The 12115-nt window shown below is 44.3% G+C and overlaps 1 protein-coding gene across 3 annotated transcripts in view; it reads left to right on the plus strand.

Annotated features, from left to right (window-relative positions):
• Positions 1-12115, plus strand: part of CACNA1E (calcium voltage-gated channel subunit alpha1 E) — an 851696-nt gene that overhangs the window by 745006 nt on the left and 94575 nt on the right. For all 3 annotated transcript variants that reach the window (XM_088447158.1, XM_088447156.1, XM_088447157.1), the window contains 3 exons: positions 5911-6023; positions 8582-8694; positions 8819-8950. In XM_088447158.1, coding sequence (XP_088303284.1) covers positions 5911-6023; positions 8582-8694; positions 8819-8950 — 358 coding nt within the window. The remainder of the gene's footprint in view (positions 1-5910; positions 6024-8581; positions 8695-8818; positions 8951-12115) is intronic.

The following is a 12115-nucleotide window of genomic DNA, read 5'->3' on the forward strand; positions in this document are numbered from 1 at the left end:
TGCCCAGCCCTCTTGCAGATGTTGTGCTTCTTCCAGAGACTCTCCCCACACAACTAGCTCCACCTCAGTTATTGGCAGCATTTTGGCGTCACCCCCTGGGATGATGACACCTGGGACCTCATTCAGACCCGCCTATGCGCTCTGCACCCCCTTATTGACACCACTGGTGGCTGTTACTGTAATAAGTAATGCTTGCTTTACCATATATTCTCTAATTAAGGGCCTGATTCAGCAAGGATCGTAACTGCGATTACGCATACAATCGGCCGATTGTTGCGTTCAGCTCATTTGTGTGCATTACAGCGCACGTGCGCAAGCCAGTCACTGCGATCGGGATTGCGATTGCAGTGACTACGCAGATCCATCACAGAGTGATCAACAGGAAGTTCTATTTGGGGGAAGTGACGGGGGGGTGGTCAGTGAAACACAGGCGTATCAGTGCGTTTCAACGCTGTTGCAGGGTCATGAATAAATTAGGCACTGCGATGCCATACGCAACTTGGGCTTTCACTGCGAGCGATGAGGTTAGCAATTCCTGAGTAAGGTCTGACCTTGTGCAAGTGTGCGTGAGGCTCCGATTGTACTCGATGTTACCAATGCTTTCGTAGACTTGCAAAGTATTACGGATGTGTGTAAGGTAAGGTGGGCATCCTTATATTGTGCTGCGACCGCAAAGCGATCACAGAGGATTAGCATATCTTCGCAGCGAGACTGCGTGCATAATCGCTATTGAAATCATAGTTGCGATCTGTACGGAGGGCCTGTGATTACGCACGCAGTCTCAGTGCGATAATATGCTAATTCATTGCGATCGCTATGCCGTCGCAGCACTACATAAGGACGCCCACCTTACCTTACACACATCTGTAGACTGCGAAAACATTGGTAACATCGAGTACCATCGAAGCCTCACGCACACTTGCACAAGGTCAGACCTTACTCAGAAATTGCTACGGTACGCAGTGAGTACACAAGCTGCGTATGCCATTGCAGTGGATAATTTATGCATGCCCATGCAACGGCGTTCAAACGCACTGGTACACCTGCGGTTCGCCGATCACCCCCCGTCATCTGCCACAAACAGCACTTTCTGTCAATCACTCTGCGATGGGTCTGCGTAGTCACTGCAATCTCAGTCCCGATCGCAGTGGCTGGTTCGCGCACTGCGATGCATATGTAGAATGCAACAAGTGGCCGACTGCGTGCGTAATCGAAGTTGCGATCCTTGCTGAAACAGGCCCTAAATGAGCAAAAAGAAATAGAGCATTCAGATAGTTACAGAGATACAGAACAGTTTTACTCAAAACTTTGTCCACACATTGGGCCATATTCAATTTGAGGCGTTAAGTCCGGATCCGCAGTAATTTACCGCCGATGGCGTCATTATCGCCTGTTTTGGTTTTACCCCGTATTCAATTTGAAAGACTTTCTGGCTAGGCGGAAAGTCAATGCAATGTAATAGGCGGTAAAGTATCGCTTATGAATGGGAGGCGGTAAAAAGTGCAGAATTGGGGTTTTGGGGTGCAACGTTGCGGGAACCCCCATGCAGCCTTCAGACAATCCCCCAAAGGTAAACTGTGTCATAAATTTTTTTAAAAACACTTAAGGGCACCCCAAAAATTTACTTTGAATTTGGGGTAAAAAAATAAATAATTCGGGGACAAAGTTAAAAACTAGCGAACTTAACTCTGGGGGGTCTCTAAGTATGCCCCAGGTGTTTTTTTCATTGCAGGTGGGTTTTCACGATTTTTAGCAACTTTAGCAAGTTTAAAATATACTGAACCCCATTTTCAAGTACCCCAAATTTGATGGGCATAGCTGTTTTGCCCTAAAAAAACTTCTAAATGCTCTTCTGCATCACCTTATTCAAAGCCGCATTTATGCACCTGCCGCGGCTATTAAAAACCCCAACTTCCTTCAGGAGTTAAAAATGGGTGTACCCTTTGACATCCTCTATGTCTACACATCTTTAGGGGGGTCCCTTGAATATTTCCCGAAAATTCCCGTTTTGTTTAACCTGTAAAAAACTAGGTAAAAATTTACAAAAAAAAATTACATAAGGTCCCCCCCCAAAAGCCAAACCAGCCCCAGACTTGCCAGCCAGTGGTGGTTTCTAATAATTTGGGGAACAAATGTGTAGGGTTCCACCATATTTTAGAAACCAACCCAAGGCTGCAGGGACCATTTCTGGTTTTAAATTTAGGTGGAAAAAAAAACGTGGGGATCCCCCTATATTTAAGACCAGCACCAGACCCAACTGACTGGGGTCTAATGCCACAGCCCGGAGACCCAATCACCAGGGCTCCAGGTCCAAAGCATTAGCACCCCAAATCGGTCAGCGCAAGCCGGTGATCTCGGGGGGGGTTAGGGACCCCCAAAGAAGCCCCCCCCCCCTCCTGAGCACCACAGGCTTACGCTGAAGCCCGGGGCTCTTCCCCATACCCCTGGTTCAGTGGGTATGGGGGTAATGGGGGGGCCAAATAATGTAAAACTATTGTGTTTTACAGTGGAACTACAAGTGCCAGCATGCCTGCCATTTTGCACTTGTGGAACAACAAGTGCCAGCAGACATGCGGCACCTGTAACTTCACTGTAAAATAAATAGATAAAAAAAGACAAAACACACACACTGTGATTAGTATAACTTTATTACACACACCTACCCATTCACACATACCTATACCAGATGTGTCTGTCCCCTTGTCCAGTAGAATATCCTTAATGAATGGCTCTGCAAAAAAAAATTCATACTCACCTATATCCTGGTACTGGTCTCTGCAGTAATCCAGGAACTTGGCAAAACAAAAAAAACGATTTTACACGAACCACGCAACAGCTATCAGTATGTGTGTTGCCACACATACTGATAGCTCCTGAATACCAGCTGATGGGACATGCACAGAGCTGTTACGTCCTGTGAGCCAATCAGCGGCCGTGCTGACTGTAGAGCGTCCGCTGATTGGCTCCGGCTACTGACAGTTCCCACGTGGTGTGACTCGCCAAGTCAGTAACCGGAGCCAATCGGCAGCCGCTCTACAGTTAGCGTGGCCGCTGATTGGGTGATGGAACTGCAAAGCCCCGTTCAGTCCCATCAGCTGGCATTTGGGAGCTATCAGTATGTGTATACATAGGGGATCACTATGGGTACCCCCATTTTTAGCTCCTGAAGGAAGTCGGGGATTCAAATAGCCGTGGCAGGTGCATTTTTGCAAAATTAAAAAAAAAATGCGTTTTGGGACTTAAACATATGCTAGTACCCATTTTCATGTACCCCAAATTTTATGGTACTTTAAAAAAAAAAAAAAAAAAAACTAAGTGCTCTTCTGCATCACTTCTTCAAAGTCGGGAAAAAAAACACCTGCCGTGGCTATTTAAAAACCCGACTTTCTTTTGCAGCCAAAAATGGGGTACCCATAGTGATCCTCCATGTTTGGACATCTTTAGGGGGGTCCTAGGATTATTTCCAGAGAATTCCCGTTTTTTTTATGCCGATCCAAGTATCACTGGGTCCCTACTTTAAATTGAATACGGGGATACACGGGCACACGCGCGATACTTTAATGCCTACAAAACAGGCGAAGTCGGCATTAAGTCCGGGCCGCGTTAATTTATCGCGGCTCGGCTCAAATTGAATACGGGCCATTGACTCCTTAATAGCCAGATGGAAAAAAAATAGTGACACATCCTCTGCAGGGTACAGACATATTGTAATGCACAGCTACTATTTCTTTTAACAGCTTGAGAAATATAAAACAGTGAATGTGGCGTGTGCATAAGTCTGTCTGTCAGTATTAACACCTTCAGAGTCAGGAATCACAGCTTCCAAATGTTTCCTCTTTTTGTAGAAATAGTCTTTTTCTTGCATGCACTACACGTTTCAGCTCACCCCACAGATTTTCCATAATGTTTAGGTTTGAGGACTGTGACTGTCATTCATCTTAGTATCTTATAGTTGATTTTGAGATATATATCTGATTTTTGTCTTGCTGAGATATCTAATCGGGATATATAAGATTTGTCGACACTCAATATATCGATAAACCGACAATGCCGACATGGTTGTAATGTTAGTTAAAACATTTTAGCTGTCTTGGCAGTATAACTAAGTATAAACACGATCGTAAAGCATTCCGTTAAAAGTTATATTGCCGACACGGTTAATGATACAATTATGTCGGCATAATAGCGTTAGCATTGTCCCATCCCCATATAGTTTGTCGACATTGTGAGTGTCGACAAACTGACTACTTCCCATCTAGTCCAAGATCAAAATGCTTGCCAGCTTCAATTAGGGTTTGTTATATATAGGATTTGTTGTGCTGTATACTGTATATAGCATTCTTTCCTGCACCCAGGCAGTATTTACTGTGCCACACTGACAGCGGAACAATGCAGTTGGCCACATTCTCTTTTCTTTAAATGCTTCACCTGTTTTTCTTCAACTGTATATTTTGTGATTGTGGCCAGAACATTGAATTTGTGTCTCCTCAGCATTGCAGTGTCTGGCTTGTATAAGTACAGGTATCGCTTTGCATATTTCAGATGTTGACTTTTGTGAAATTGTTGTAGGAAAGGTGTCCTTCGGTCATCTCTGCCACTCATGTTTGTGTAAGCAGCTCTATACTGTGGAATGAGGTAGACCAGTGGACCTGTACTCTGGAGCCAGCTAAAGGCCCTTTGCAGTGATATATCACCCATACTATCATGGGAGGCACGTGCCTAGCACCCACCTATCTGATCCCGACAGGCCTGACGCCCTAGTGCCCCGATCCTTGGTGGTCTAGAGAGGTAATAGGAGAAAAGAGTGTCCTATTGGTACTTTACGTGCTCTGCTGATCTTAGTGGGCACAGAGGGGTACCCTCCATGCTGGCCCATCCTCACAGGGGTAAGTGTCGCTCCTCTGCTTGCCAAGTGCTGGATCCTCTCTTGCCTCTCGGTGCTGGCTTGACTCCGCCGACTACTTGACTTTCACCAGACTTCACCTGAACAGCAAGGGGGCCAGTATAAGCTCTTCTGCAAGAGACCTCTTGCTGCCAGGTCTAAGGCTTCCTGGAGTCTTCCAGCTTGCCCCAGCATCTTCTGTCTTCTGTGTCTCTTCTGGAGCTCTTCTATACTCCACCATCATACTGACCTTGCACAAGCTAATAAAAGCCGGAGAGAGTGAACAGAGTGATGCTGCGGCAAGCCGTGATTGTCTCGCTGTGTCTGCTGCTGGTTGGCTGCCAGTCAGCAAGCCGAGAAGGGCATCTAGGTCGTCTATGCCCAGGGCCGGCCCTGATGAGGAGACACAACATCCTAAGAGGTCAGAAGGGTCAGAGTATTTACTTATGTTGTAATTGTCTTCAGTTGGCTTAACTTCAGTCTAATAAGACATTCAGTCCTTACCAGAAAAACAGTATTAATGAATCAACAGGATCTCCTCCCTGTGACATTTCACTGTTTTATTTTAGTTAATGCTTTGTAAAGTAATTTCTATTTAAAGATTCAATTGAACATGCAGTTTAACCAGAGATGCCCAGACACCAGCATATATGTTCCAGTAGTGCCTGATGAAACTGTACTTTGAACCATGCATGCCAACTTTCCCGGTATATATGGGAGAGTCACAATTTTGAGGGAATTCCCTGGATTGTGTTGGCCAATCTGCCGCATGTTGCATAATTTCCAAATGAAGTGGGCATCCTGCGCGTTTGATGATGAGTTTCGCACTGAGTCTCGTCATCGTGGTTCTGGTTTTATAAAATGCTGCGAATTGTGGCTTTGAACAGCAGGGGGGTGGGGGGGGCACAGCCACGATGTCACACCACAGTGCCCCGGCCCCTTCACACCCCAGACATGGTTGTCAGTTAAATGTTGGCAAGTATGCTTTAAACAGGCTACATCCTTTATTATTTCCTTATTCTTTGCAGACTATGCAGAATTTCTGTTTCTTGGATTATTTTTGGTGGAGATGTCTTTCAAGATGTATGGAATGGGCCCACGACTCTACTTCCACTCGTCATTCAATTGCTTTGATTGCGGGGTGAGAAAAGGAATTGTATGTCTAGCAAACATGGAGGAAAAACTATAGACCTACGCATTTTATTTCTTTTAATGTGCAACCGTTGGTAAAATACAATGGAGGCAGGCATTTTAGTATTATTATTTTTACTAATATCATCATATGTTATGGACTGTAACAAATGTTAAATATAATACAGCTTATCAATTCATTTGGAATTGGTAGCATCAGTGAGGCATATGAGGTACTTTGGTCTTGATTCTGAGTGGCTCACAGAAGTGCGTATGTTTATACAAATGGCCTACGAACTCCTTCCTTTGTGTACATCCGTGCGGCCAAATGTGCAAGAACTGAGAAGCCCACTTTGTAATACCGATTGGTGTGCGCCACCGAAAATTGCACCAGTCCTATGGCAGGTGTAGTTTCTCGGTCTGACCACAGTCTCTTATGTTTGTGGATGTCCGTCTAGGAATATGGTCTATGTAGAGAAGAAGAATCTGCATACGGCGCACTTCATATAATTAAAATATAACCTTTATTAATCTGTATATCCGTTACATTAGGTTTTGAGAGTTCCCTAATTTAATCACGGCAATTTGCGTGGTTATACTGTTATTGAAAACTGATCAATTCTCAGCAGTGTGCTATAATAAAAAATAGGGATAATCTCAACCATTGGGGATAGGTATACATCTAAAACCTCAGTATATATAAGATATGCAAAATGATTAAACCTGTATGTCACACATTATAGAAATTTGCAATTTTGGAGATCCTAATAACAAATTTTGATTTATTAATGACACTGGATACAATTTACAAGCAAATTATTATTAATATTTTTTGAAGAAAGGGATTCATTTGAACATTAGGACTAATGATACATACACTGGACCTGATTCAAACCCGCTCGCAAGTTGCGATCGCTTGCTGGCAAAAAGGGTCCGGATATGTAAATTAAGCGCTCACACTGCGTTGCGTAAGGACACCCACTGTGTGTTAGCGAGCTATGGCAAGTGTGCTCGCAAGTGTCTGAAGACGCCCCCTTGCCATTCGCAAAACACACGTCATCTCCAGGAATTGAATGATTAATCGGGACCATCATGAGCCATCAGAGCTGCTCGCAGCCCTTGGGGTTGCCTTTCCCTGCCGCAAGCACTGCGATCAGTACGGGCTGAAATACATGCAGGTGACATGTACAATGACGGTACTTTGCTAGTTATGCACGCCCTTTAAACAGCGTTTTGGCGGGCAGACATGCCTGCATTCGCAACACCACTCCCCCGTTCACATGCACCTTCCCGTTACCACCCACAAACGGCACAATCTGTCACTCAAAGCAGCGACCTGATAGTGGCTTACGAGCTACCAAAATCAGATCGCAACAAATGGCTTGCGCACGCGCACTGCGAATTATACGCATGCGCAGATGGGCGAAAATCACTCACAGCGAGCGGGTTTGGGCACTGTCCCATGAAAATAGAGCTAGAGATTTGACTGTGAACAAGCTGAAATATATTGCTGCATACACTATTACAAAGTAGCCATATTTATAACAAACACTGACTGATGCTCCTGTAACAATATAAGACTAGCACTTAGGTATACTGAGGAAGTGTACACAGTTAAAAGAAACTGATGATTAGCACAGTCCCTAGATAATAGCCACAGAAATTGTGAGGATAATTAACAGGCACATAGTTATTTTATTATACATTTCATTACTTTAATCACTATTTTCTAATTGTCTTTTCTTGTATATAAAACTAGCGAAATATATAAATCCAATTTTTTATATGCAGATTAATAAAGGTTATAGTCTAATTATATGAAGTGCGCCATATGCAGATTCTTCTTCTCTCCATAGACCATATACCTTACTTATCTGTGGCAGCACCCCCAATATCTAGAAGGAAATCTATATAATAGATTCTGAGAATATTTAATTTTGGGGTTCCTTTTATGATAAATGGTCTGATGAGGAGACACAGCATCCTAAGAGGTTAGAAGGGTCAGAGTATTTACCCAGGAATGACCATCACTTTTCCTCCACATTTCTGATCCTGTCTGAATGGATAACAGCAGCACCTTTGTGTGTACACGCCATGTAACACATGTGTTGTAGGGATTTTCAGAAACTTTTGCACATGGACAATTGCAAATACTTGCTCATCCACGTGAACATCAGTTTTTCGTGCAGCTCTAAATCAGGCCCTTTGTGCCAAATAAATTGCCTCATCCCTCATTGAAGACCATATCGAGTTGATCAGCTATAGGGGTAAATGTAATGCTTGCGGACCACAGGCTTCGACGAGTTCCTTGCCAGACTGCCCGATGTTTTAAAGTAGCAGTCATTTAACAGGCAAAAGCAACCTGGTTTTGCCTTTTAATTGACTGCTACTGGAATACATTGGGCAGTCTCACACGGAACTCGCCGATGCCTGCATTGTGCAGGCTATTACATTTACCCCACAGTCAGTAATATCGGTTTATGCCACAAAATGGCTGTCTCCACTATTTATAGGCAACAGGTAACGTTCATGTATGACCATGTGCTTCAAAGCAATCCTCTTCTTCAGGTGACAATAGGAAGTATATTTGAAGTAATCTGGGCCATATTTAGACCTGGGACATCCTTTGGTATCAGTGTGTTAAGAGCTCTGCGACTTTTAAGAATTTTTAAAGTAACCAAGTAAGTGCAAATGGTGTCTTCTGTGATTTAGTCCCATAACACCTGCATGTTTCCTCAAGTTCTTCCCATTCATTCCATTAAAGGTGTATTATTGCATTTGTCAGCATGCTGTGTGTTTTTTCAGGTACTGGGCCTCGCTAAGAAATCTGGTGGTGTCTCTGATGAATTCTATGAAGTCCATTATCAGCTTGCTCTTCCTCCTCTTCCTCTTTATCGTTGTATTTGCGCTATTGGGAATGCAGCTTTATGGTGGCAGGTACTGTGGATTGTTACCGTTCATCTTTACAATACAGAAGCAGGTAACACTATTCAGCACATAGTGTCAGAGGCCTGGGTGCCTCAACTCCACACAGCAGATCACCACTAAAGATAGAGTGGACAACTTGCGTTTTTTGTTCCTGTTAAACAATACACAGAGTACTTTTTATTTTGGGCATGTGTTATTTTACATGTATTTTATATCTTTAACTAAGTTTATCCAAATGCAAATATCTTAGGGCACTAAGGTTACATGAGGTTCTTTGATTTTTTTCTGCCCTATTCAGGGACAATGGGGTTTGCAAGACTATTAGTTAAAAAATAAGCCATGTAATAAAAAGGCTCTTGACATGGTTGGTAGATATGGCTCTGGTAAAGGGGGTGGTTCCGGCGCTCTTCCAACATTTTCAAATAAATGTCTCTATCCAATTGTGTTAAATCCGGTGTTAAAGTATGTACCAAGAAGAAAGATAAAACACAATAGTGGACACTGTGTATGTGATAATAATCCAAAGAAAGTGTAATCGTGCTCGCCAATTCCTTGGGCTGTGCACATCTTACATCGGTACCCGACGGCGGGTGCTTGATCATCGATGTCATGGGATACTACTGTGACAGGTGCTCAGAGAGGGGCTAGATAAACTTGCTCATATGGGTATATCTGAAGATGCATTCCGCTCCACAACAGTAACATAGTTGGAGATGTATCAAGCCTTGGAGACAGATAAAGTACCAACCAATCGGCTCCTAACGGTAATTTTTCAAACAAAGGGGGAGATATATGAAGGGACGTTAATGGGTTTAGTGGTATCAGTGCATGTTATGTACGCTGATACCGCTTCTCACCCATGTATTAATATGTGGTTGGATGTTAAATGACAGGGGCACTTTCTCGGTAAAGAGGCGAAGCAGGAAGCTATAGCGGCACGATCTGTGCCACTATAATACATGATAATAGTCCCCCACACAACCTGTAAAATGACAGGAGCTGATTGGTATGTTATTTCTCTTCACTTTATCTTTCACCAAGCTTTGCTAAATCTCCCCCATAATGCAGAAAGGTTACATCAGGAAAAACAAGTGTGGATTATAATAGCGTAGAGATGCAACAGTGCTATTATTAAATGGCAAAGATGAATTTACAGTACTATGTAACACATAAATAAAACAAATAAATATAACGGAATCAGTATGATTTACCACCGGCTGCATGGCCAGCGGTTCAAATAACGACAGCGGAAGGCCGGCAGTGAAGATCACGACAGATGAGTATTATTTCAATTTACTAACCTAACCTCCCCCACTAACCCTCCCTTATGTGTGCCTAACCCTAACCTCCCCCCCAAGTGCCTAACCCTAACCCCCCCTCTAAGTGTCTAAACCTAACCCCCCTTCCCTGCAGCCTAACCCTACGTCTCCCGGGGGGTTGCCTAACCCTAACCTCCCCCCGTGGTTGCCTAACCCTAACCTCCCGGGGGGGGGGGTGCCTAACCCTAAGTCACCCCCGGGAGCACCTGGCTTACCTTCGATCGGTAAGCTGGGTGTCAGGCTTCCGGCGTAGGTCTAGTGACAGACATCGAGATTTATCGTCATCAGTGTGCCTTGTTACGTAGCCCTCTAGCACCCGGGACAGATTTACAGGTGTATATGCTTTTGCTCCCAGGCCTACCTCACATTACATAACAGCAATCGCCCTATCCTTGCCTCCTCCTCCCTTCACTGCTCCGTCTCTCCAGTTGTAAGGCGTCATATGGGTAACTTGTGACCAAACCTGCATTGCGGACGTATATGAGTACACATCTTTGGTGTGCTGTGCAAGCACTTTATAGATTAGAAACATGTATTTTCTGCAAAAAAAATACGAGTTATGTCTAACTCTAAATGGGCCTCGGGGAGATTCAATGAATGACTACAGCTTGCGCTGTGCATTTACAGTAGCTGATATCTGCTCACCCCAACATACTGTAGGCTGCGAGCAGAAATCACTCTTGGTTACACTACTTAACTGCCAGAACCCAACCACACTTAATGGAATCTGCGCCTAAGTGTGGAATCTTGTGATAGATCTCTGATTAGTATGGCTGTAAATAATATGGTGTATATAAAGCTTAATAAATGATACCCCATTCCCAAAGTTGACTTACTTGGCATCTGGCATCCAGTAGGCTGTGGGTTCTTGCACATTTGTTTGTTGCAACTCCCTCGGCTCCTGCAGACCCGCACAGGCACTATGTAGCTGTTGTGGGGTGATGTCTGTCCTCCACTCTTTACTCCTTCCAATCCGGTCTTTATCCAGACAAGCAGCATGTTGGGCACACGCAGAAATTCGGAGTACCCACCAAATCTAGTGAACACTGGACCCCAGGTAAGTAACCCAAAAACTTGTGACCTAGCCAAACCTTAACGTGCAGTAACCCAGGTTTGTCTTCAACTTAATAAGAAATGTATACATTTTTGCCAAAGTGCACACTAAGCACTAGTCCATCTGTAATTTCAAGAGGCCACATAGCGAGTGAAATAGTTGCACAACCAACTATGGGCCTGATTCAGAGCCGGACGCTATTTGTGTTCGCTCGTTCAGAAAAAGGGGCCGGCTATTTAAATTGAGCGCTCGCTCTTTGCGGTCTGTTGACGCCTCTATGTCTGAGCGAGCGAACGAAACATGCGCTCGCTATTTTGTAAAGACGCCCCCTGGCCGCTCGCATCCTACGTCATCTCCGCTATTTATTTGATTAATCGAGTACATCGAAAGGCATCTGAACTGCTCGCAGTGCTTGTGGTAGGATTTTCCTACCGCAATCATGCGAACAGTTCAGGCTAAGAAACAACCAAGTGACGTGGTCGATGACGCTGCTTTGTTAATTATGCACACCCTTAAAACGTCCGTTTTGACCTTTTGGCACGCCTGCGTTTGGATCACCACTCCCCGTTTTCAAGCACCTTCCCCTGGTACCACCCACAAACGCCTCATCCTGTCACTCAAATTAGCAGGCACTCGCTATTTTGCGAGCGCTCGATTTCCGACCGCAATGACTGGTTGGCGCATGCGCATTACGACCCATATGCATGCGCAGATGTGCGAACATCGCTCGGAGCGAACGAGCGGCCGCTTACGAGCGGCTCTGAATCAGGCCCTATGTTCAGTAAGATGAAAACTGATTGA

The sequence above is a fragment of the Taudactylus pleione genome, unplaced genomic scaffold (assembly GCF_031769625.1).
Source record: "Taudactylus pleione unplaced genomic scaffold, aTauple2 ptg000421l, whole genome shotgun sequence".
Taxonomy (NCBI): Eukaryota; Metazoa; Chordata; class Amphibia; order Anura; family Myobatrachidae; genus Taudactylus; species Taudactylus pleione.